The sequence below is a fragment of the Lithobates pipiens genome, unplaced genomic scaffold (genome assembly GCF_037356315.1).
Source record: "Lithobates pipiens isolate NorthernLeopardFrog02 unplaced genomic scaffold, aLitPip1_a1.2 Scaffold_23, whole genome shotgun sequence".
In the NCBI taxonomy this organism is placed as follows: domain Eukaryota; kingdom Metazoa; phylum Chordata; class Amphibia; order Anura; family Ranidae; genus Lithobates; species Lithobates pipiens.
The window spans coordinates 272295717-272323411 of record NW_027507785.1 but is presented as its reverse complement, the minus strand read 5'-3'; the positions used below and the strand labels follow the sequence as shown (position 1 = coordinate 272323411).

Below are 27695 nucleotides of genomic sequence, written 5' to 3'. Positions count from 1 at the left end.
TATATATATATATATATATATATATGTATATATATATATATATATATATATGTATATATATATATATATATGTATATATATATATATAAAAAAAAAATATATATATATATATATAATATATATATTATTTTTTATTTTTTTTATTTTTTTATAAGTAAACCTATAATACATGAGAAAGGATTTCCAAAGCACTGTAAGTTAACTTAGAGACAATAAAGCAGCTTGCCTACTGGCTGACTTGTGCAATCTTTAAATTGAAAGGTTAGATAAAGGAATACTCACATAGGAGTCACTGGAAGATACATATACTCAAAAACTTTTTTTTTTTTTTTTTTTTTTTAGCAAAAAGCCTGCCACCTGCAGTCATACTAGTAATAAATGGATACTGTTCCAGCAGTTTCCTTTGCACTGCCTGGCCGATGGCTATTAATAAAAGGATAGTAAAGGATACTTTTTTAAAGTTAAAAGTTGTTGCATCATGTGCTATACCTTTTTACTATCATAAGTTTTATCTTTATCTAAGGCATAGCTATCTTTTAAATGGCTATAAACCAATCATTATAAGCTGCAGCTACAGAAAACTTTTTAGTAACAGTCATGGATAATATTTAATAATGTAGAATCTTATCAGAAAATACAATTTTTAAATTGTAAAAAATGGCAAAGGAAAAACAGCTGTCGCTCAACAGAATGCTGCAGTTTGTCACATATTTTATAACTAAATGGCAGGAGTTTTCTTTAATTGCATAATTTTTAATATTAAATGTTAACTGTTACCTATTTGTGTTTAATCTACCTTCGCTTAGGTGAGTTTTGATAAGCCCAGTCTGGCAGATTCATTCCACATTTACCTTTCCTCGGATGGCAGCCTTCCCAGAAGCACCTCGAAGGCCATTGTCAGTGCTTATCTGACTGATGTGACGGGACAGAGCCATATACTAGGTGAGTCAAGTGGATAGAAATCACTATTCATTAAACAATGTCACTCCATAGAAGGAAAAATTGCTGCTGCCGGTACGCTCACTGCCAGTCTCTAAAATGACCCTACATTTTCTTATGTTGGGATAACTGATAGGAGCAGTAAAACTGTAATACTATCAGTATTGTATTAAAATACCAGCACATTAAGGTTTTCTTTTCTTTTGAGTGCTAAAGTCTTTAAAGTGAACCTGTTATCAGGTTAGAACCATCAGTATCACCGTAGAACAAAAATAAAGGCCGGATGGCCACACTCCAATGAAATCTCCTTTATTCTATGTAAAGTAAAAACATATACAGCACAAGTGGTGAACCAACAGTCCCAGCTAATGCGTTTCACACCTAGAACAGGTGCTTAATCACTGTGTTCTAGGGGACGAAGTTTGTGTGAAGCTGAGAGAAGACAGTAATTATCACTAGTGGCTATAGTAGCCGCTAGTAATAATCACAGGTAAAACCCAGCATGCTGGTTGTACCCAAGTTGATCGATCAATTTACTTGGTACATTCAGCCTGCTCATACACAGCTCAAAGGGCCGAGATTCAAATCATGTATGGTTGGCCTAAGATGATAGTTCTATTTGACACAAAAGATAACGGGCTAAATTCAGATATGTTATGTCTCTCTGTCTTATCTCACTAACTATGCTAGTTTTATTACCATTGCTGTGTACATTTGTTTTATGTGTGTTGTTGTTTTCTTTTTTCTCACAGAGATTGTCTTTTTTTAACATTTTGCTAAAACTTTTGTGACTCAGTATTGCTTGGACCTTGAAGAAGGGGGCACACCCTGAAAGCTTGACCTGAAAAATTGAATGTTAGTGCAAATAAGAAAAGTATCATGGACAGTACTTATTTGTACTGTATGGTTAAACTTTTTTTGTTATTTGGAGATTCGGATATATCTGAATACCTGAATTACAGTATAAACAAAATTTACCGAATGGCGGAACAAAATTTGTCCAAATTTCTGAAATTCAAATTTAAATTCAAATCAAATCTTACATTGAACTCCAGTCAAATTCTAACTGTTCTAAAACATATTTCTGAAATCAAAGACTGTGTATGTTATTAGAGTAACATTTTTAAATAATGCTGTTTTATGTTAAGCCAAAGGTGATTTAACCACTTGACAACTGGGCACTTAAACCCCCCTTGTGACCAGACCAATTTTCAGCTTTCAGTGCTCTCACACTTTGAATAACAATTAGTGATGTAATACTGTACCCAAATATTTTTTTGTCCTTTTTTTCATACAAATAGAGTTTTCTTTTGGTGGTATTTGATCACCTCTGGGGTTTTTTTGTGCTATAAATGAAAAAAGACCAAAACTTTTGAAAAAACATTTTTTTTCTTAGTTTCTGTGATAAAATTTTGCAAATTATTATTACAATTTTGGCTACAATTTATACTGCTACATATCTTTGGTAAAAATAACCCAAATTAGTGGATATTATTTGGTCTTTGTGACAGTTAGAGAGTCTACAAGCTGTGGTGCAAATCATAAAATTGATCACACCTGATGTACTGGTGGCCATCTCATTTCTTGCGACCCTAACAAGCCAGCAAAGTACAAATACCCTCCAAATGACCCCTTTTTGAAAGTAGACATTCCAGGGTATTTAGTAAGAGGCATGGTGAGGTTTTTGATGTTGTATTTTTTCCCACAATTCTTTGCAAAATTAAGATGATTTTTTTTTTACAAAATTGTCATTGTAATAGGTTATTTCTCTCACATGGCATGTGTATACCACAAATGACACCCCAAAATACATTCTGCTACTCCTCCTGAGTATTACAATACCACATGCGTGGGACTTTTTCACATCCTAGCCACTTAGAGAGGCCCAACATGCAGGGAGCACCATCAGGTGTTCTAGGAGCATAAATTACACATCTAACTTGTTGGCTACCTATTACACTTTTGAAGTGGCACTGATGACAGATGGCACTGATGACACGTGACACTGATGTGGCACTGATGACAGATGGCACTAATATGTGGCACTGATGACACGTGTCACTGATGACAGATGACATTAATACGTGGCACTGATGACACGTGGCACTAATACGTGGCACTGATGACAGATGACACTAATACGTGGTACTGATGACAGATGGCACTAATACGTGGCACTGGTGACACATGACACCGATGACAGATGGCACTGATAACAGGTGACACAGATAACAGATGGCACATGACATTGACAGATGGCACGATGACAGATGGCACTAATTCATGCCACTGATGACACATGACACTGATGTGGCACTGATGACAGATGGCACAAATATGTGGCACTGCCAGATGGCACTAATAGGTAGCACTGATGAAACGTGACACTGATATTGCACTGATGACAGATGGCACTTATACGTGGCACTGATGACAAATGGCACTTATACGTGGCACTGGGGACAAATGGCACTGACAGGAGGCACTGCGGACAGATGGAACTGACAGATGGCACTGGGGACAGGTGGCACTGGGGACAGGTGGCACTGGGGACAGGTGCCACTGACAGGTACAGTGGGCACTTTATTTTCCCTTTTTTTTGCACTCACTGACGCTGTAGCCGCTCGCTCTCTACTCCTCACACGCTGTCTCTGTGTGAGGACGGAAAGCCGGCAATGAGAGATGATCTCATAAGTTTACATATGAGATCATCTCTCATTGGACACCCAGATCAAGTGCTAAATGGCCGCTGTGATTGGCCATCTACCATGATCTGTGATTGGCTGTGTCCAAGGGACACAGCCAACACAGAATTTCCCAGATGCGCTCCTGAAGCGGTGCACAGAGGGGAAGAAAACAAAAGGATGTCCGGGGACACCCTTCTGGCAATTGGAGTCCGCGCTGTAGCCGTATTTTGGCTATAGTGCGGGCGCCTAGTGGTTAAAGAGTCATTGTAATCATTTGATGAAGATTTTTCTTTAGTTTGTTCACTTTGTCATATTCAACTCTAAAGGTTTGATTAGACTGATTCAAAATGTATACTTTTGAACGCTTTAAATTGAAAAAAATCTGTAAATTCGAAGGAAAATTAGAAAAGGACATAAAATGAATTCTGAATACGAACGAATTCTGATTATGAATCCCAAATACGAATTGAACAAATCAACCAAATTTAACTAAATTAAATAACTAGATTAACGGATCTGAACAAAACAAACACATTTTTTCGTCATGCGTGTCTATTTGTTTCTTTGGCGAGTACATTAATACGGCTAATCACCATTAGCACATTGCGAAGCATAGTTAAAGAGTAACATTCCCCTCTGGGAGATCTATGTACATTACAAGGGTTTTAACAAATGTTGCTGCACATTCCTACCTTTTGTTATTCTGAAGAAATCCCTGTGTGTTTGTCTGTGTCCATGTTGGAAAGTGAGTCTAATGGGAGTGGTTTCAAAATTATCAATCAGTTGCTGCTCGTGCTGGGCTCTAATGAGAAAAACTGCTGGATCTACATCCCTTTAGAAGTGATTTGTTAGTAGGACTATCTCACCAAAAATTACATTTTTGTTGCAGTGGGTGCCTAAAATCTGACTTGTATGTTAGTGCAGACCTCTGGGAAAATCGGTAAGCCAATCACACAAGAAGGAAATTATATTTCTGGGAGCCGTTCGATACACATTCTGTGTACAGAACACCTCCAGGTAGCCATATTGCATTGCATTTTACAGAAAATTACAGAACTGCAGATTTAAAAAGAAATGTAATTTTTATTAACATTCAATTACACTATGACTTGTGTCGCAATTTTATATACTATATTATTATTATTTTTTGTTTGCTATTTTTTTCCCCACGAAAGTAGAATTACCCTTTAAGTATGCAAGGTTATAAGATCTACAGTATGTAAGGTTGATTGTGGCTGATCTAAAGATCAGTAAAAAAAATCAAATATCATACAAACTATAAAATTGTGTTCTACATTTAACCAACCACTTTGTTTCAGTTATTAATCTGATGCATTCTAGAATTTTTATATTTTTGATGCTTCCCATACACTGTTTAGTTCTGTATGTCATGCAGTATCCTGCGCTGAGATACCAACTTAATCCAGGCATCCTATTACACATGACCTTTAAGTGTTAACAATTAATATCATTAGTGAAATGTCAATAGAAATTCTGAGTTATTAATTATCTCTTATTTTATAATTTCTTGCATTGGCACTGTTTTATTTCAACTAGTGCTGTATAGCTTTGTAATTTACAGAAAATAATAAACATACAAAGGTTACCCTAACATAACAAATAGAGCCTTTGTCTGCAAGAGTTTGTAATCTTTTTTAACAAACAAGGGTGGTCTTTATTGAGAAAACATGGTATTGCACATTACACATGGCAAAATCATCAATAAGTATTCACACATCAATGACAAAGAATATAAATCATACACATATTACAGGTGCATATTTATGGGACTGAAAACTATGACTTATAATGAATGGTGTCTACATTTCTCCAGGGCATAGGCTACTTCCATCATATCATACCTTACTAGACCAGGAGAGACAAAGAATAACTACAAACCATTATAAGAATCAAGTTTGTTCAGTCCATGGTTGCCAGATTCGATCGTATTTCTAAAGGACACCCTGTATTAATGTATGTTAGCTTATAAATAGGTAACACAGCATTTATGGATGATTCCCAGGACTCTATCGTGGGGGGAGAGGAAGAGGCCCATTTAACCAATATTTCTTTTTTAGCATAGAACAACAGGAAAGAGATCAATAACTTGGTCTCTGATCATCATCCTGAATGCCTAAAAAGGACAGTTCAGCCAACATCAGGATTGACAACTGCAAGTGGATATTAATACACTCCACAATTGCAGTCCAGTAATGCACCAATTGGGGGCAAGTCCAGAATATGTGAATATATGTGCTATCAGGGAACTGACGCCGTGGATAATTCTGTGAACGCTATGGGTATATCCTATGCAGTCTTTGAGATGTTTAAAAAAAATTCTGTGCAGGAACTTTGTTTGCAGCAACTTGTCCTTGGAGAAAATTTGGAACTATCCTCAAAGGTCTCTCTGTCCAAGTTGGGGACGTCAGTCCCCCACTTTTCCCACAGTGCATCTATTTTGGGTAAGTCTACACTAAGAAGAGCTAGATATAACGCAGAGAGGGGTTTATCTAAAGATTCCTGTGCTAGCAATGTCTCGATAGCATCAGCTTTGAGACTAGGGGCACTGGGAAACTGCTTTGTCCACGTGAAGCAGCTGGTAGTATCAGAACATCATCCATCTCGGGATTTAGCCACAAGGTCTCGGAAGGAGAGTAATTCCCCTGCAGGCATATTATCCTTTAACAGCTTTATCGCAAACTGTGCCCTAAGTTGTAGATCTGGAAGCATTCTAAAGTGAGGAAGGGAGGGGTTCCCCCATAATGGGCAAAAGGGAGATCACTGGTTAGGGTGAAAAAAACGCCTTCTAGCCACCGATCACACTTGTAGAGTTACTTTAGTGGGAACCGGGAGGGATAGATATGCTGGTGAGCCCCTATAGACCAAATTGACAAGTTCTGTGAGTGAACCCAGACTGGCCACCCCAAACAAACTGCAGCATTAGTTCTAGATTGCTAAAACCACCATCATACTGTGACTATAATGAGTAGTGGAGATTGGTTAGGACTTTAACAAAACCATGGCCTGGTGTTTCCATCCCTATTAGTTCAAAGAAGGGGATCAAAGGGGAGGGTGGATATTTGGGACTTTACATGAATCTTATTGTGACTAACATAGCCGCCCAATAATACACCATCAGGTTGGGTAGCGCAAGTCCACCATAACTCACTGGGAGTTATAGCATTGACCTGGCCAGCCAAGGAGGAGATCCTTTCCACAAATGGAACCTATACTGCTATCTAACTCTTTTAAAAAGGAAGAGGGGAGCCAAATTGGGCAATTCCTGAATATATATTTAAATTTAGGTAGATAAATCATTTTCAGTATATTTATGCGATCCAGGAGGTGAGTGGTAAGTTACTCCATCTAGAGCAATGGTCCTTGAGTCGCATAACTACAGGCTGGAGATTCAGATGTTGAAAGGACTGGAGATCTCCCCTTACCGTAATTTCTAGATATTTGAACTCCTCTACCCAAAGCAGGGGGGTCTGGGCCACAACTGTCTGGGAATGGGGATCGATAGGAAACAGGACTGACTTTGACCAGTTAATCCTAATTCCTGAGAAGTGCCCAAACTCATTAAAGGCCTCCAAGGCAGCGTGCAATGAGGCACCTGCTTTGTGTAAGTACAACGCATCATCCGCGTACAGTGATATTTTCTCCTCCAGAGGACCAACCCATAATCCTTTAATGCATCAGGACTCCCAAATCAGAATCACCAGTGGCTCAAGGGCTCACGTAAACAGGCTGGGCGACAGCGGGCGATCCTGGCGGACCCCCCTCTGGAGGAGAAAATAATCAGAGAAGATGTAATTTGTGTGGATCCTAGCCCTGGGAGATCTTTACAACATGCCCAGCCAGTGGAGAAACCTAGTACAAAATCCAAACGTTTTTAGGACCTCCCACAGGTACTCCCACTCTATGGAGTCAAATGCTTTCTCCAAATCCAGCAAAGCAATGACTCTTGTTCCCCCGTTATCATGAGAGGTGTCCAAGTTTAGGAATAGTCGACAGCTATCGATATCGGTGCCCTTCCCCAGCATGAACCCTGTCTGGTCGATTTGAAACAGGTCCTCCATCACCTTAGTGAGACGGAGTGCCAGGATCTTGGCCAACAGTTTGGCATCAGCATTAATTAAAGAGATTGGCCTATAGGAGGCATATTCTTCAGGATCATTACCTGGTTTGGGCACCAACACCACTATCGCCTCAGACATTGAGTCCAGGGAGGAAAACTGGGCTAAAAGGGAAGTAAGCCTGGGAGCCATCAACACCTGGTAAACAGAGTAGAACTCAATTGCAATTCCATGTGGGCCAGGAGCCTTCCCAGACTGCATATGACTCATTGCCTCCTGCACTTCCTCAAGGGAGCTATCCTTGTTTAACACTCTACATTTCTCCAAGTCAAGGTTAGGAAAGGTAATCTGATCTAGATAATGAGCCAGCTCAGCAGCATCATAAATCACCCTACAAGAGTACAACTCCTGATAGAATTGGAAGAATCTGTCAATGATTTCCGTGGAGGTAGTCAGGGAATGTCCACCTGAATCTTTCAGCCTACCAATATACATAATTGTGTATTGTCCCTTGGCCAGCCATGCTAGAAGTCTGCCATTTTTATCCCCAAATTCAAACACCCTTTGAACACCATCTAGCATAGATTTTTTAGTAAGATAAATGCGAAGTATGGATAGTTCCCTCAGGGTGTGCTGCCAGGAAATATAGTTAGTTTGATCCAGTGACATCACATATGTGGTCTCCCTGAGTTTAGCCTGTTCCTCCAACTGCCCTAGAGACTGCATAGATTGTCTTTTCCTCACAGCTATTCTAGTTATGTATTCCCCTCTGAGTCAGGATTTAAAAGCATCCAAAACCATCAAGGGTCCGGCTGAGTTTACGTTACTTAACCAAAAAATGCACAATGCTTCAGGGAGAATGTCTTGAATATCAGGGTCCATTATCCAGTATCTGCACAACCACCATACCTACTGACCCTCCACAGGGAAAGTTGAATCATGACAACTAGAGGAGCCTGGTCCGAGATACCTCTTGAGAGGTTCTCAGCAGAGACCACCCTTCGTAAAAGAGCAGAGGAGGCAAACCCTAAGTTTATGCAGGACAGGGTCCGATAAGTGGTAGAGAGGCAGGTATAGTTTTTTTCTGAGGGGTGAAAATGGCTCCAGATATCAGTAAAATGAAAGGTAGATGCCCACTTGGAGAGACCTGATTGGATAGAACCAAAGGGGGAGAGCCTATCCAGTTCCCTGGACATAACCAAATTAAAGTCCCCAACAATAAGTACATTGTCAACATTATAATGAGTAATATCATGATCAATAAGTGGTGTATGGTAACATCCGCTGGGGGAGGCAAATAGACACCCATAATCACATTGGGAACCTCTGCAAATAATACATGTATGACCACATATTTACCCAGTCTTTACTGCCATGAGCCGAAAGGGCAGGGATCTGTGCACCAGTATGCTAACACCCCTAGCATATATAGAATAGGAAGCATGATAGTGTGCACAGACCCAGGCCTTCTTCAAGCTCAGCATTCGGGACCCCATGAGGTGAGTTTCCTGCGAAATTCACAACTGGGGGTTGAGTTTCTGTGATTACTTAAATACCAGTGAATGTTTATGAGCAGAACTGAGACCTCGACAATGCCTTGAACTTAGCCATATATGAGATATTGGAAGGAATAAAGGATGTAGGAATTCCATGAAGCCCTTAACCCCCCCCCCCCCCCCTTATTAGGTAAACACCCTATGTCTGTATGCCCACAGTGAACAACGAAACCACTGGAACAGGAGATAGTGACACACCTGTACAGTGGACTGATGGCATTGAGTGAAAGTAAAAAAGACCAACAAAATATAGAAAAAAACATAAAAACATTGAACAAGGCCAACCATGGTCAGCAACAGCCGACCAACTCCACCCCGTGCACCCCCGAACATTGAGAGGCGCTTAAATCCCAAACTTAGTCCGAGGACTAACAAACGTAGGAGGCAGTCATGTAATCAGACTAGGACATTCTCAGCCCTCAGAGATGTGAAGTAGTTATGTTGTATGAGGCACAGAAGGGAACCGTCCCAGAGATGCTGGAGTCCTGTGTATATAAGCAGTTTTTGTTTTTCCTTTTTTCACCTGGATGAACAGGGGCACATCCTAGCAGTAAAACAGGGAACATAAAAAACACTAAGGCTTGTGGTAAGGGTAAGTTCTTCCAGGAGTCACAGTAGTCACAGAATATCAGTGCAAGGGGTAAAGTCCCGGTCGCCCCTCTAAACGTCCCCATCCAGCAACGTTGCTCGAGGGACAACAAAAACCATGAGACAGGGAACTTGTCAGAACTTACCCTTCCTTTGCAGAAGGAGTTGCACTAATGACAGGGGAAGATGAGAATGGCATTAAGCTCTCAAGCGCCAATACCACTATGGAGGTAGTGCTTCCAGCCATGCACTGGCATCCTTGGGATTAGCAAAGAATTGCAAAGTTTAACTGTCAACCACCCGCAGCTTCACCGGGAACAGGATGCTGTGCCGGATGCCTTTAATGTATAGAGCAGCCTTGATGGTATCAAAGGTGCGGCATTGCCGTTGGGTCTCCATGGTGTAGTCCAGGAACAACAGGAGCTTGACATTGCGGTAGGGCAACTCTCCCGCCACTTAAGCTGCCCGCAGAGGTTCTATCTCGAAAATTACGCAGCTGCAGTAAATTGGGTGCAGGGTGGGGCTCCCTCCGGGCCAGGCCTAGGCAGAACACGATGGTCCCTTTCCACTGTGAAATATGGTGAGAGCTGGGCCGCGGGGAGCAGGAAGCGTAGCAGTTCCTCAGTAAAGACCGTGGGATTCTGTCCCTCTACCCCCTCCAGGAGGCCTACAATGTGGAGGTTGTTTCTACGGCTCCGGTTCTTGGCATTTTCCGCTCCATTTTCCGGGGCCCTTACCTTCATTTTCAAGGCCCGGATGGAGGTAGTGTGGTAGTGCGTTGCTCAGCCCCTGGTATGAATCTCGTCCAGGTCTTGCCGTATTAATCCCATATCTATTTGAACTGCCTCTATCTTGGAGTTTAATGCAGTCTGACAGAAGGTGATAGCTGCCATCACCTCCAGAATGCCAGGCGGTGCAGATCCAGCAACTTCCTTGTGGTCCTTTCGTGACACCATATTGCTAAGGCGCGCTGACGATCTTGGTATGGGCTGGCTTCAGCCAACTCACATGAGGGGAATCCCAGTTTCTTTCCCCGCTTTTGACGCCCAGAAGTTCTAGAAGGCATCCAGAGACCACAGGCACCTTAAAAGCTCAATGTCACCCAGGCACGGATGATAATCCGGATCACAGTCCAGCAGAGCTCAGAAAGCATGTCTGCTCAGTCCGCCATCTTAGCCACGCCCCAAGAGTTTATAATCTAAAGGAATTTGGGGAAGTCAAATATGAAGAATATGTATTTATAGTGTACAATTGAACAGCCTTATCTAATTATAAAACATAATAACATTTTATTAAACCTACATGAGCCAGTTATCATTTGACAGACATAAATTGAAGTTTGGAGGTAGGTATTGGTAAAATGCATAAAGTATACAGCAGTGGCAGCCGCTCCATTAGGGCCCCCTAATCCATGGGCCCAGCCCCTAAACTACATGCAAGGTGCCAGTCGCATAGATTTCAATGGGGTTTCTCTTTATTTTAGCATGTGATTAGAGCCCTGAGCCCACCCACTTGTGTGATAATAGCGAATTAATATTCGCTATTGTTTTCCTGCTTCTCCTCCCGGTGGATCTTAAGAGCCGATTGGCTGAGAGGAGAAGCAATTGTATTGACCAGCCGGGAGCAGAAGTGGGGGGGGGGAGCCGCAGAGGAGGAGACACAGAAGGAAGCCGCCGAAGCTGCCTGCGACCTGGATGGGGTAAGTGCAGGGCTGGTGGGTGGATGGGCGAGAGACGGGGTTAGTTTATTCACCGAGTGACGGGGGTTGGGATGGGGATTTAAACAACTGACCAACCGACCGCAACGGGCGAAGTGATCAGGTGTTTTTTTTGCCCCCCCCCCAAAAGAAAATGGAGCACCAGCCACCACTGATGTACAGCATAGTCTAAAAAAAGTTATTTAACCTCCTCGCGCCCGCCCTATAGCCGAATTACGGCCGTAGAGCAGGCGCGTTCGTTTGGGCGGTCGTCCCTGGACGGCCTGATGTTTACTTCCGCAATGCGCGCCGCCGCGGGCGCGCATCGCGGAAGTTCTGTGTTCGCCGTGTCCCCCGGGGACAGGCAAACACAGATCGCTGTAAACGGCCAATCACAGCGGCCGTTTACAGCGTGATCGGCGTGTCCAATGGGAGATGATCTCATATGTAAACATATGAGATCATCTCGCAGCGCCGCTCTCCTTCCTCGCACAGACAGTGCGAGAGGGGAGAGATGAACGGCTGCAGCGGCAGCCGTTCTGATTCCGGAAAAAAAAAAAAAAAAAAAAAAATGAAATAAAAAGTGCCATCCGCCCCCAGCAGTGCCATCCGCCCCCAGCAGTGCCATCCGCCCCCAGCAGTGCTATCTGCCCCAGTGCCATCCACCCCAGTGCTACCTGCCCCCAGTGCCATCCACCCCAGTGCTACCTGCCCCCAGTGCCATCCACCCCAGTGCTACCTGCCCCTAGTGCCATCCACCCCAGTGCTACCTGCCCCCAGTGCCATCCACCCCAGTGCCATCCACCCCAGTGCTACCTGCCCCCAGTGCCATCCACCCCAGTGCTACCTGCCCCCAGTGCCATCCACCCCAGTGCCACCTGCCGTCAGTGCCACCTGCCCCCAGTGCCACCTGCCCCCAGTGCCACCTGCCGTCAGTGCCACCTGCCGTCAGTGCCACCTGCCGTCAGTGCCACGTGTCATCAGTGCCACATAGTGCCATCTGTCATCAGTGCCACGTATCAGTGCCATTTGTCATCAGTGCCACCTGTCAGTGTCACGTGCCATCTGTTGTCAGTGTCACGTGTCATCAATGCCACTTATCAGTGCCATCTGTCATCAGTGTCACGCGTCATCGGTGGCATGTATTAGTGCCATCTGTCATCGGTGGCACATATTAGTGCCACGTATTAGTGCCATCTGTCATCGGTGCCACGTTTCAGTGCCACGTGTCATCAGTGCCACGTATTAGTGCCACGTGTCATCAGTGCCACGTATAAGTGCCACGCGTCATCAGTGCCACATATTAGTGCCATCTGTCATCAGTGCCACATATTAGTGCCATCTGTCATCAGTGCCACCTGTCATCATTGCCACGTATCAGTGCCATCTGTCATCAGTGTCACGTGTCATTGTCCTGGTGCTTCAAAAGTGTAATAAATAGTCAACAAGTTAGATGTGTAACTTATGTTCCTAGAACACATGATGGCGCTACCTGCATGTTGGGCCTCTCTATGTGGCCAGGCTGTGAAAAAGTCCCACACATATGGTATTGTAATACTCAGGAGGAGTAGCAGAATTTTTTGGGGGGTGTCATTTGTGGTATACACATGCCATGTGAGAGAAATAACCTATTACAATGACAATTTTGTGGAGAAAAAAAAAAAAAAATGAAAAATCTTAATTTTGCAAAGAATTGTGGGAAAAAAATGACAACATCAAAAAGCTCACTATACCTCTTACTAAATACCTTGGAATGTCTACTTTCCAAAAAGGGGTCATTTGGGGGGTATTTGTACTTTCCTGACTTGTTCGGGTCACAAGAAGCGAGATAGGTCACCAGTACATCAGATGTGATCAATTTTGTGCGATTCGCACCACAGCTTGTAGACTCTCTAACTTTCACAAAGACCAAATAATATCCACTAATTTGGGTTATTTTTACCAAAGACATGTAGCAGTATAAATTGTGACCAAAATTTATGAAGAAAAATTAATAATTTGCATAATTCTGTCACAGAAACAAAGAAATATGCGTTTTTTTTTCAAAATTTTCGGTCTTTTTTCATTTATAGCGCAAAAAATAAAAACCCCAGAGGTGATCAAATACCACCAAAAGAAAGCTCTATTTGTGGGAAAAAAAGGACAAAAAATTCATTTGGGTACAGTGTTGCATGACTGAGTAATTGTCATTCAAAGTGTGAGAGCACCGAAAGCTGAAAATTGGTCTGGGCAGGAAGGTGTTTAAGTGCCCTGTAAGCAAGTGGTTAAAGAGCTTAAAACATTGGATTAAAGTAGAATAGTATATGAGAATGAATTTCATAGAATAACTGGATCTTGGGAGAAGTAGCTATAAAAGAATTTGAAAGCTATAAAGGTGCCCATAAACATAAGATGTTTGTAGGGAAGTGGATACGGGAATAAGATCACTTTTAGGTTGCCATATTAAAAGTAACTATGTATGTGTTTTATTAAAAAATAAAAATAACTTTAATTAAGTACTCCAAAAGAAAAAAACAAAAAAGAAATTGATACTAATACACCGTAAAGAGTTAACTCTTTAGTGTGTATTAGGATCAATTTCTTTTTTGTTTTTTTTGTTTGGAGTATATATGGTTTTGATTATACCCCCCGCTATATAGTCGGTGAGAATTACCTTATTAAATGAAGACAAGACTCCCTAGGTGCTTTTGTTTGGTATACTTTAATTAAGTCACATAATTTGCAGATTAAAATGAAAAATAAATTCCCAAATGGCTGGTATAGCAATTTTAAATATTGTATCGTTTTTTGGAAAGTGGAGTATTTCCTTTAATTGTTAGGATCAACCTAAGGTTTAGATCAACATGTTGGGGCAATTTTTCATTCACATATTTTCAGCTTCTAAACCTCATCTCCAAAAATTGACAACTTCTGCTTTTATCTATATGGAATAGAAATGGTATTTAAAAAAAAAAAAAAAAAATACTGTTGTTAGATTTTTGTTCCTAAAACACTGGTGCAGTATGCATTGAATACATATAATGATTTTATTCAGTATATTAAGCTTAATGGGTGATATACATCATCTGCCATCAGACTAGAGAATCCTTCTATAAAAATCCATGCATGCACCAATCAATATCCTGCAAGGGTAAGGTCGGTTAGAGGTGGGTGCACCTGTTTGTCTGCTATAACTTCAGAGGCCATATCCTCTTTGGAATCTAAGTGCCCTTCTCTGCTATGCGTCCTGAAAGATTCAACAGCTTCTGCTATTTTCCCGCTGAGCCTCACAAGCATTTGTGTAGCTTATAAGGATGTATTTACAGAGGCCAGCGGGAGTTGTTTTGCAGCACGTATTGTGATTCTTTATGCTGTTTACTAAAGAATTGCTTTAAAAACGTGAAATGTTCTGCTAGTCACACATCAAGTTGCCAAATGTCAATCTCAGTATATACAAGTCATATAACCCTCTTTATGTATTTTTTTTGCGTGTTTACTTTATAAAGAAGTCGCATTTCTTTTTAGTTCTCTGCAGAAGTAGCATACTGGAAGAGAGACATTCCCAATGCAAGTTAAAGTGGATGTGTACCTAAATGTTAACATAAGACAATTTTTGCAGTATTGTTGGGAAAAAATAAATAAAGAATAAAAAGTAATATGAAGGTTAAAATGCTTTCCTATCCGGGAGAAACCTCTGCATCAAGCTCCTTTCAGTGCTAGCCAGATGTCTGAAGGCCTAGGCCAGTGATGGCGAACCTTGGCACCCCAGATGTTTTGGAACTACATTTCCCATGATGCGCATGCACTCTGCAGTGTAGTTGAGCATCATGGGAAATGTAGTTCGAAAACATCTGGGGTGCCAAGGTTCGCCATCACTGGCCTAGGCACTTGGTCACATGACCCTTCAGCAAAAATGCCCAGACCTTCACACTTTTTGCCACTATTAGAGAACCTGGAGCAGCCTTTTTGTTAAGGAAAAGTCTAGTCCTTTTCAAACGTGTTACAAACCAAATTAAAACACTATTAGCAGCGCTTCCATCACTAAAAAGCTGGTTACATATGCATGCATATATTAACCACCATACATAGTTAGTAAGGTTTAGTAAAGACACCAGTCCAACCTGAGTGAGTGTCTACAATTGTTCCTGTCCCTGTACATTGTGTCTCATTAAAGCGGTAGTAAACCCGCAATTTTTTTTTTTAAACCTGCAAAGCAAAAGGCATAATGAGCTAGTATGCACCGCATACTAGCTCATTATGAAATACTTACCTTAGAACGAGGCCCCGACATCTGGCCCGATCCACGCCGAGGGAGCTGACATGCTCCCTCTGCGTTTCTTCCGGGTATCGCGGCTCCGGCGCTGTGAGTGGCCGGAGCCGCGATATCGTCACTCCTGCGCATGCGCATTTCATTCCGGCCAGTCGGCCACTGCCGGATTTTCAGGCCGAGAATCCCCTTGTGCGCATGCGCCGCTGCAGTCAGTGGCACATACCGAGGGGAATATCTCCTAAACCGTACAGGTTTAGGAGATATTTTTTTACCTACAGGTAAGCCTTATTATAGGCTTACCTGTAGGTAAAAGTTAAAAATTTGAGTATACAACCACTTTAAGATGCTCACCTATTATATCATTTATTTAACCACTTTCAGACCGGACCATTTTGCTGGTAAATGACCAGAGGTCTTTTTACACTTTGGCACTGCGCTGCTTTAACTGGTAATTGCGCGGTCATGCAATGTTGTACCCAAACGAAATTTGCGTCCTTTTCTTCCCACAAATAGAGCTTTCTTTTAAAGGTATTTGACTGACTCTGCGATTTTTATTTTTTGCGATATAAACGTAAAAAGACCGCAAATTTTGAAAAAAAATGATATTTTCTACTTTTTGTTATTAGAAAAATCCAATAAACTCAATTTTAGTCATACATTTAGGCCAAAATGTATTCAGCCACATGTCTTTGGTAAAAAAAAAGTCAATAATTGTATATTTATTGGTTTGCGCAAAAGTTGTCACATCTACAAACTAAGGTACATTTTCTGGAATTTACGCAGCTTTTATTTTATGACTGCCTATCTCATTTCTTGAGGTGCTAAAATGGCAGGGCAGTACAAAACCCCCCCAAATGACCCCATTTTGGAAAGTAGACACCCTAAGGAAATTGATAAGAGGCATGTTGAGCCCATTGAATATTTTATTTTTTTGCCGCAAGCGATTGAATAATGACAAAAAAAAAAATTTTTTTTTTTTTTTACACAAAGTTGTCACTAAATGATATATTGCTCACACATGCCATGGTTATATGTGGAATTGTACCCCAAAATACATTCTGCTGCTTCTCCTGAGTACGGGGATACCACATGTGGTCGACTTTTTGGAAGCCTAGCCGCGTACGGGGCCCCGAAAGCCAAGCACCGCCTTCAGGATTTCTAAGGGCATACATATGTCATTTTACTCCTCACTACCTATCACAGTTTTGAAGGCCATAAAATGCCAAGATGGCACAAAACCCCCACAAATGACCCCATTTTAGAAAGTAGACACCCCAAGCTATTTGCTGAGAGGCATGTTGAGTCCATGGAATATTTTATATTTTGCCACAAGTTGCGGGAAAATGACAAACTTTATAAATTTTTCACAAAGTTGTCACTAAATGATATATTGCTTACACATGCTATGGGCATATGTGAAATTACACCCCAAAATAAATTCTGCTGCTTCTCCTGAGTACGGGGATACCACATGTGTGGGATTTTTTGGGAGCCTAGCCGCGTACGGGGCCCCGAAAACCAAGCACCGCCTTCAGGCTTTCTAAGGCCGTAAATTTTTAATTTCACGCCTCACTACCTATTACAGTTTTGAAGGCCATAAAATGCCAAGATGGCACAAAACCCCCACAAATGACCCCATTTTAGAAAGTAGACACCCCAAGCTATTTGCTGAGAGGCATGTTGAGTCCATGGAATATTTTATATTTTGCCGCAAGTTGCGGGAAAATTACAAACTTTTTTTATTTTATTTTTTTTTTTCACAAAGTTGTCACTAAATGATATATTGCTCACGCATGCCATGGGCATATGTGAAATGACACCCCAAAATAAATTCTGCTGCTTCTCCTGAGTACGGGGATACCACATATGTGGGACTTTTTGGGAGCCTAGCTGCGTACGGGGCCCCAAAAGCCAAGAACCGCCTTCAGGCTTTCTAAGGGCGTAAATCTTTGATTTCACGCCTCACTACCTATTACAGTTTTGAAGGCCATAAAATGCCAAGATGGCACAAAACACCCACAAATGACCCCATTTTAGAAAGTAGACACCCCAAGCTATTTGCTGAGAGGCATGTTGAGTCCATGGAATATTTTATATTTTGCCGCAAGTTGCGGGAAATTTACAAACTTTTTTTTTTTTATTTTTTTTTTCACAAAGTTGTCACTAAATGATATATTGCTCATGCATGCCATGGGCATATGTAAAATGACACCCCAAAATAAATTCTGCTGCTTCTCCTGAGTACGGGGATACCACATGTGTGGGATTTTTTGGGAGCCTAGGTGCGTACGGGGCCCCGAAAGCCAAGAACCGCCTTCAGGCTTTCTAAGGGCGTAAATCTTTGATTTCACGCCTCACTACCTATTACAGTTTTGAAGGCCATAAAATGCCAAGATGGCACAAAACCCCCACAAATGACCCCATTTTAGAAAGTAGACACCCCAAGCTATTTGCTGAGAGGCATGTTGAGTCCATGGAATATTTTATATTTTGCCACAAGTTGCGGGAAAATTACAAACTTTTATTTTTTTTTCACAAAGTTGTCACTAAATGATATATTGCTCACACATGCCAGGGACATATGTGAAATGACACCCCAAAATAAATTCTGCTGCTTCTCCTGAGTACGGGGATACCACATGTGTGGGACTTTTTGGGAGCCTAGTCGCGTACGGGGCCCCGAAAACCAAGAACCGCCTTCAGGATTTCTAAGGGTGTAAATTTTGGATTTTACACCTCACTACCTATCACAGTTTTGAAGGCCATAAAATGCCAAAATAGCACAAAACCCCCCAAAATGACCCCATTTTGGAAAGTAGACACCCCAAGCTATTTGCCGAGAGGCATGGTGAGTATTTTGCAGCTCTCATTTGTTTTTGAAAATGAAGAAAAAAAAAAATAATGTATATTTTTTTTCTTTTTTTCAATTTTCAAAACTTTGTGACAAAAATGAAGGTCTGCAAAATACTAACCATACCTCTCGGCAAATAGCTTGGGGTGTCTCCTTTCCAAAATGGGGTCACTTGGGGGGATTTTGTGCTATCTGGGCATTCCATGGCCTCCGAAACTGTGATAGGCAGTGAGGAATGAAATCTAAAATTTACACCCTTAGAAATCCTGAAGGTGGTGCTTGGATTTTGGGGTACCGTACGCGGTTAGGCTCCCAAAAGGTCTCACACTTGTGGTATCCCCGTACTCAGGAGAAGCAACAGAATGTATTTTGGGGTGTAATTTTACATATAACCATGGCATGTTTGAGCAATATATCATTTAAATGACAACTTTGTGCAAAAAAAAAAAAAAAATAATAATAATGTATTTTTTCCACAACTTTTGTCAAAATATAAAATATTCCATGGACTCGACCTGCCTCTCAGCAAATAGCTTGGGGTGTCTACTTTCTAAAATGGGGTCATTTGGGGGGGTTTTGAACTGTCCTGGCATTTTATGCACAACATTTAGAAGCTTATGTCACACATCACCCACTCTTCTAACCACTTGAAGAAAAAGCCCTTTCTGACACTTTTTGTTTACATGAAAAAATATTTTTTTTTGCAAGAAAATTACTTTGAACCCCCAAACATGTAGTGTTTTTTTAAAGCAAAAGCCCTACCGATTAAAATGGTGGGTGTTTCATATTTTTTTTTCACACGGTATTTGCGCGGCGATTTTTCAAACGCATTTTTTGGGGAAAAAACACACTTTTTTTTATTTTAATGCACTAAAAATCACTATATTGCCCAAATGTTTGATGAAATAAAAAATATGATCTTAGGCCGAGTACATGGATACCAAACACGACATGCTTTAAAATTGCGCAGAAACGTGCAGCGGCGACAAACTACGTACATTTTTAAAAGCCTTTAAATGCCTTTACAGGTGACCACTTTAGATTTACGGAGGAGGTCTACTGCTAAAATTAGTACCCTCGATCTGACCTTCGCGGTGATACCTCACATGCATGGTGCAATTGCTGTTTACATATGCCACCAGACCAACGCTTGTGTTCCGCGTTGCGCCTTAGCAGGGGGGGACAGGGGTGTTTTTTTTTTTTTTTTTTTTTTTTATTATTTATTTTGCTTTTTTATTTTTTTTTTAAACTGTTCCTTTCATTTATATATATTTTTTTATGATTTTTATTGTTATCTCAGGGAATATAAATATCCCCTATGATTGCAATAGGTAGTGACAGGTACTCTTTTTTTAAAAAATTAGGGTCTATCAGACCCTAGATCTCTCCTCTGTCCTCAAAGCATCTGACCACACCAAGATCGGTGTGATAAAATGCTTTCCCAATTTCCCAATGGCGCTGTTTACATCCCGCAAAATCTAAGTCATGAAATGCTCGTAGCTTCCGGTGTCTTAGGCCATAGAGATGATTGGAGCCATTCTGGTCTCTGATCAGCTCTATGGTCAGCTGGCGGAACCACCGGCTGCATTCTCAGGTTCCCTGTTGGGACAGGAGAGCCTGAGAAAACCATGGAAGATGGTGCGGGGGGGGGGACATTCCCTCCCACTGCTTGTAAAAGTAGTCTAGAGGCTAATTAGCCACTAGGATTGCTTTTACATAAAAGCCGACCGCTGGCTGAAAAGAATGATACCAAGATGATACCTAAACCTGCAGGCATCATTCTGGTATAAGCACTCAAAGTCCCGCAACATACCAGTATGTTGCTGGAACTGGTTGGGCATATATTGTATTTTTTTTTTCATGCAGCCTGTGGGCTGAACGAAAAAAAAATATTGATCGGTGGGCATGCCCACCATTAGATACCACCCTTCATCCACCCACTTTCTAATGGTGGGCATACATGCACCATTTATATATGCCGAAGCATGGGGGCATCCTCCCGCAAAAGGTAGGAGCAGATCGTTCCTCCACCCCGTATGCCCCCATGCTTCGGCATATATGCTCTTTTTTAACTGTGGTGGTGAAATCACCCCCGACAGTGCTGGAGTCGCGGCTTTATGTATCGTGGGAGCAAACGCTGTTGCTGTCAAGATAAATAAATCCGCTCTGCAGCAGAATGGCGTACCTGCTAAGCAAATGATGGTTAACAATAAAACAAAGTAACATTACAGTATAACAGTAGGACTTACCATACCTGCAAAGCAAATACAAAAAAAATCGCAAAAAATAACACATTTAACACAATCTGTGCCTAAAATATATATATGCCGAAGCATGGGGGCATCCTCCCGCAAAAAAGTTATGCCGCGTACATACATTCAAACTTTTCCACGGGCAAGCCCTCCGTCGGAATTTTGACTGTATGTACGCGGCATTAGGAGCAAAATCGATCCTCCACCCCTTATGCCCCCATGCTTCGGCATATATGCTCTTTTTTAACTGTGGTGGTGAAATCACCTCCGACAGCGCTGGAGTCGTGGCTTTACATATCGTGGGAGCAAACGCTGTTGCTGTCAAGATAAATAAATCCACGCTACAGCTGAATGGCGTACCTGAAAACAAAAAATGGTTAACAATAAAACATTGCAGAATAGAATACAGTACAAAGGAGCAGAACAATAGAGAGAGAATATAGAGCGAGAGAGAACAATAAAACGACAACTATTTTTGGTTTTTTTATTTTATATTTTTTTTGGTTTTTTTGGTTTTTTTACTTTTTTTTTTTTTTTTTTTTAACACTTTTTTTTGTAACTTTAACACTTTTTCTGTTGTAACGGTTCCAGCGGTTTGGGTCTCTCAAAATGTGATGGCATCTTGGGAGACCCTGTGAACGTGTGCCTAGCTTGTGCAATGCTGTACCCTGCGCTAATACTCAACTAGTTCATGGTAGCGTTCAAAACACTCACCCTGACAAAGACCAGGATTGCCAGGACAGCGGGGACAATAAGAACGGGTGTCACGCCTAAATCCGCGCTTGGTACAGACACGACATCTTTTTTGGGGGGTTCGTTGGGTAGGGGTACTCGGGAGGACATAAGAATAATGCCTCTCATGCAGCCGGCTTACTGCATCTGGTAGGGGAAGGTGAGGTGGAGCACCGCCTGGATACAGAAGGGCTCTGACGATATCCTCCTGGAATTTGAGGAAGGATCCAGTCCGTCCTGAAGCTTTGTGTAGTACATAAGCATTCAGTATAGCCAATTGGAATAAATAAACAGACACTTTTTTGTACCAGCGTCTGGACTTACGGGCAACTAGATACGGCGCCAACAACTGGTCATTGAGGTCCACCCCTCCCATGTTAAGGTTATATTTGTGGACACAGAGGGGTTTCTCCACAACACCAGTCGCCGTAGAAATTTGGACCGTCGTGTCTGCATGAAGGGAGGTAAGAACGAAAACATTCTTATTATCCCTCCACTTCATAGCGAGCAAATTATTACTGCGCAAGCAGGCTCTCTCCCCCAGCCTAAGAGGGGACTCTACAAGCCGCTGGGGAAAGCCCCGGCGATTAGGTCGCACGGTGCCACATGCTCCAATCTGCTGATCAAACAAGTGACTAAAGAGTGGCACGCTTGTGTAATAATTGTCCACGTACAAGTGGTACCCCTTTCCGAATAAGGGTGACACCAAGTCCCACACTATCTTGCCAGCGCTTCCTATGTAATCAGGGCAGTTCTCCGGCTCTACGTGACTATCTCTTCCCTCATAAACCATGAAACTACGTGTATAGCCTGTGGCCCTGTCACAGAGCTTATACATCTTGACCCCGTATCTGGAACGCTTGTTGGGGACGTATTGTTTGAAGGACAAGCGACCAGAAAATTTAATCAGGGACTCATCAACGCAGACAACTTGATCGGGAGTAAACAAGGCTGCAAAACGTTGGTTGAAGTGGTTTATGAGGGGCCGAATTTTGTAGAGCCGATCATACTCAGGGTCTCCACGAGGACGACAGAGTTCATTGTCGCTGAAGTGCATGAACCGCAAAATCATCTCGTATCGTGCCCTGGACATGGAAGCAGAGAACACGCGCATATGGTGAATTGGGTCAATGGACCAATATGACCGCAACTCACTCTTTTTGGTTATGCCCATGTTGAGGGAGAGGCCCAGAAAGATTTTAAATTCGGAAACCGTAACTGGTTTCCATTGTCTGGCAAGGGCGGACTGGGGAATAGTGGCGATGTGTTGAGCAGCGTACAAATTGGTTTGGTCCACAATAGATCTAAAGAGATCTTCGGTGAAAAACAGTGAGTAAAAGTCAAGTGTCGTAAAATCAACTGTTTCCACGTTAATGCCAGGTTGGCCAGTGAATGGGGGAAGTACGGGTTCTGCAGAAGTGGTGGGCACCCAAATAGGATTGGCGAATTCTGCAGGAAGGGCACTATGGGTACGACGGGCCTGTCTTTGTCTTCTTCTTGGTGGCAGCGGGACACTACTTGTGCTTGCCACCTCGCCAGCTTGAACTGCACTTATGGGACTCGCCACGTCACCACGTGTTACTGCAGTGCTGGATGTAGGTCCAGGGTGTACTAGGCCGCTGGTGCTTGCCAGTTCACCAGAAGGTTGAGCGGCTCTAGTATGTCTCTGCTCCATACGAGTGACCTGCGGTTCCTGCACCTCAACAACAGAATACATACGGGATTGGGCACACCTGTTCTTAACAGCGGCCTCATCTCCGTCGTCAGAGCTATCTGTCATGGAGCCGCTGTCCTCTACAGGATCGTATTCTGAGCCTGAATCTGACAGATGAGTGACGTCCTCTTCACTATCTGTCATGCTCAGAAACGTGTAGGCCTCATCACTAGTGTACCTTCGCTTTGCCATTTTGGGCTCTAAATTTAGGGGTACACTAGTGAGACTCACAGGTAAAAAAGCACCTAGCCTGTCAGCGACTGTTTCAAAACGCTACAAAAAAAACTGTTAGCGATCGCAGGGATCAAGCCTGACTCTGCGAACGCTGCAGTTATGTGTGTTGTGTTTTGTAAGTGACAGTGATCGATCGATACTGCACTTGGGTGGGCTGGGCTGGGCTTGGCGGAGGGGCTAAACGCAGGTGCTAGCGGGTATCTGGGCTGATCCCGCTAACAATGCGTTTTGGGAAACCTAAAATGCTGGCAACGCTAATATATATCTGATCAGATACTATATTACTAAGGGAGGTGTATGCTTTGCGCGTGGGTGTTAGCGGTACTGGCACTAACCTGACGCTGGGGCGACGCAGGCCTTATCTGACCCTAAAAAACTTATATCACCCGCCGGGTGATCAGGGGGTTAAACCTTTATTAGGTAATAAATGGCGGGTGCCCTGAAACAAAAAAATATAACTAACCAACCAGCGTCACCTGTAACAGTTATATGGTGATCACTGGTGAAAGGGTTAACTGGGGGGCAATCAGGGGGCTATGCGGTAGTATATGGGGGTCCCTGACGCTATAAAAAGCTGCGGCGAACCCAAATACTTACCTGCCTATCTAGCGTCACCTGTGACACTAATACAGCGATCAGAAAAAAATCGCTTATTAGTGACACTGGCGACGGGGGGTGATCACGGGGTTAAACCTTTATTGGGGGGGTTAGGGGGGCACCCTAGAGCTAAAGGGGGCTAGCCCTAACTGCCCTAACAGTTATTACAGTCACAAATGACACCAATGCAAAAAAAAAAAAAAAAAAATTAAAAAAAAAAAAAATGCACTTGGTGTCACTGTGACTGGGGGGGGCAGGGGTGATTGGGGGGTGATTGGGGGGTGATCAGGGGGGTGAAAAGTGTGCCTGGCGTGTTCTACTGTTAGTGTAGTGTTAGGTGCAACTCACCGATGCTCTCTCCTCGGTGCCGGAACGAAAAAGACCGACACGAGGAGAGAATACATCACTTCCTCTCCTGTGTTTACATTACAGGAGAGGAAGTGATGTCACGGGGGATTTTCATTCGTCGGGAGCGATCGCGAGGGGGTGGCCATGAATGAATGGCCGTCCCCTCGTCCGGGATCGCTCCCGAACGAATACCGACCGCCGCAGGCACCGGGCGGGGGCCCGATCGGGCCCCCGACCCGCGGGAAGGCAAGGACGTACATTTATGTGCTTATGCCTGCCCGTGCCATTCTGATGACGTATATCGGCGTGAGGCGGTCGGCAACTGGTTAAGGTACCCATATAGAGCCATCAATTTACGCAGCTCTCCACACATACCGCTCACATCAGTCCCTACCCTCATGGAGCCCACAATTCAAGGTCCTCAACTCACATTCATATAATAGGGCCATTTTTGGACCTACTAGCACGTCTTTGGAGAGTTTGAGGAAACCTACACAGGCACAGGGAGAACATGCAAACTCCAGGCAGGTAGTGTCATGGTTGTGCTTGGAACCAGTGATCCTTTTTACTGCTAGGCGAGAGTGCTACCCACTACACCATTGTGCCGCATAACTATACATATAATATCCACCATGATTAGTGTAAAGTCCACCATATGTGAATGTACACTAGATTACCAAAAGTATTGGGGCACCTGCCTTTACACGCACATAAACTTTAATGGCTTACCGGTCTTATTCCATAGGGTTCAATATTGAGTTGCCCCACCCTTTGTAGGTATAACCACTTCAACTCTTCTGGGAAGGCTGTCCACAAGGTTTAGGAGTGTGTCTACGGGAATGTTTGACCATTCTTCCAGAAGCACATTTGTGAGGTCAGGCACTGATATTGGACCAAAAGGCCCGGCTCGCAGTCTCCTGTCTAGTTCATTCCAAAGGTGTTCTATTGGGTTGAGGTCAGGACTCTGTGCAGGCCAGTCAAGTTCCTCCAGCTCAAACTTGTTCATCCATGTCTTTATGGACCTTGCTTTGTGCACTGGACCAAATAATTTTTTGGTGGTGGTGGGGGGGGGGGGGTCTTGGTTATAGTGTGGGGTTGTTTTTCATGGGTTGGGCTTGGCCCCTTAAGACTTAAGCTAAGTTACGTGGTTAAGAGTAAGGGTTTACTTTTTTGAAAAGACTTGGTATTCCTTAATTCAAGGTGTTGGGCATTTTAATCTTCCAAAATGGTTTCTCCAATGTCCAGCTTCCAACTTATATGCCGGTGTTAACTGATGCACACTAATGTTCTATAGCTGTAATATATCATTACCGATACTATTTCTATGTGTAAGTGTAATGGAAAAAAAAATACTTTTCTAGCAATAGGGAACAAGATCAAGACGTTCAAACACTTCATTTACATTTCTAGTAAAATGAAAGTTGCTTTGTAGAAAGTTACAAATAAATGAAGAGATTTAAAATTTCGCATTCTGGTAAATCCAAGTGGGACAAACCGGTAAAATAAATAAGAGAGTCACAATTATCTAAAGGATTTGGAGAAAAGTCAAGTTTTCCAATTGATAAATAGATCCCTAGTTATATCCATAAAAATAGTGCAAGGTTACAACCCTGAACTGAAATTAAAGACCTTTTGATTGCTTAGCAACCGCTCAGGTATGGTGTATGCTCGGTGCCATAAGTGTCACAACATGATCCCTTGATTTTTTTTGTAATAATTAAGTCGTGCCATCTGGAGAAGCTATTTTAGTTTGATTATTGTCACATGTTTAGTTATTACTTAACAACTCGTGAAGGTGTTTACAGATATTGATGCAATAACAAAACACTATGTCATTGTCAGTAAATTGCTAACATTGGGAGACATCTGTTCAGTGAAAAGAATAGTAAGTCCGGCCACTTGTTTACTAATGCATACTGAAATCAGTGCCAAATCTAGAGCTGATTTATAGAAACGGGAGAAAAGTGGCTTTGCTGTCTGTAGCAGATGTTCACCTGTTCCCTGTGAGGAAGGCGTCTAAGGCTTCATTTAGACATGCGGTTGGGGGGCAGTAAACAGGTACAGTTGAGACACCTGCCAACTACCCCCCCTTAACCAGAGCACTTTTTACAATTTGGCACTGCTCTGCTTTAACTGGTAATTGCGCGGTCATGCAATGCTGTACCCAAATGGAATTTGTGTCCTTTTTTCCCACAAATAGAGCTTTCTTTTGATTGTATGTTATTGCCTCTGTGCTTTTTATTATTTGCAATATAAATGGAAAAAGACCGAAAAGTTTGAAAAAACATTTTTTCTACTTTTTGTTATAAAACAAATTCAATAAACTCAATTTTAGTCATGCATTTAGGCCAAAATGGGAGAACATGCAAACTCCAGCTGCATGTCTTTGGTAAAAAAAAAAAAAAAAAAAAAAAAAGGCAATAAGCACATATTTATTGGTTTGCGCAAAAGTTATAGCATCTACAAACTAGGGTACATTTTCTGGAATTTACAAAGCTATTAGTTTATGACGGCCTATCTCATTTCTTGAGGTGCTAAAATGGCAGGGAAGTTAAAAAAAAAAAAAAACATTTTGGAAAGGGGACACCCCAAGGAAATTTCTGAGAGACATGTTAAGCCCATTGAATATTAAATTTTTTTGTCACAAGTGATTGAAAAATTTAAAAAACACAAAGTTGTCACTAAATGATATATTGTTCACACATGCCATGGTCATATGTGGAATTACACCCCAAAATACATTCTGCTGCTTCCACATGCATGAGACTTTTTGGGAGCCTAGCCACATAGATGAGTGGGTGATATGTGACATAAGCGTCTAAATGTTGTGCATAAAATGCCAGGACAGTTCAAATGACCCCTTTTTGGAAAGAAGGCACCCTAAGCTATTTGCTGATAGGCAAGTTGAGTCCATGGAATATTTTATATTTTGCCACAAGTTTTGGGAAAATTACACTTTATTTATTTATTTATTGCATAAAGTTGTCACTAAATGATATATTGCTCAAACATGCCATGAGCATATGTAAAATAGTGACCCCCCCCCAATTACCTCATTTTGGAAAGAAGACACTTCAAGCTATTTGCTGATAGGCATGTTGAGTCCATTGAATATTTTATATTTTGCCACAAGTTTGGGAAAATTACGTTTTCTTTTTTTCTTTTTTTTTTTTACA

The 27695-nt window shown here is 42.2% G+C and overlaps 1 protein-coding gene across 3 annotated transcripts in view; it reads left to right on the top strand.

Annotated features, from left to right (window-relative positions):
* PAPPA2 (pappalysin 2) overlaps positions 1–27695 on the top strand; it is a 366677-nt gene that overhangs the window by 184084 nt on the left and 154898 nt on the right. For all 3 annotated transcript variants that reach the window (XM_077453193.1, XM_077453192.1, XM_077453191.1), the window contains exon 13: positions 807–942. In XM_077453193.1, coding sequence (XP_077309319.1) covers positions 807–942 — 136 coding nt within the window. The remainder of the gene's footprint in view (positions 1–806; positions 943–27695) is intronic.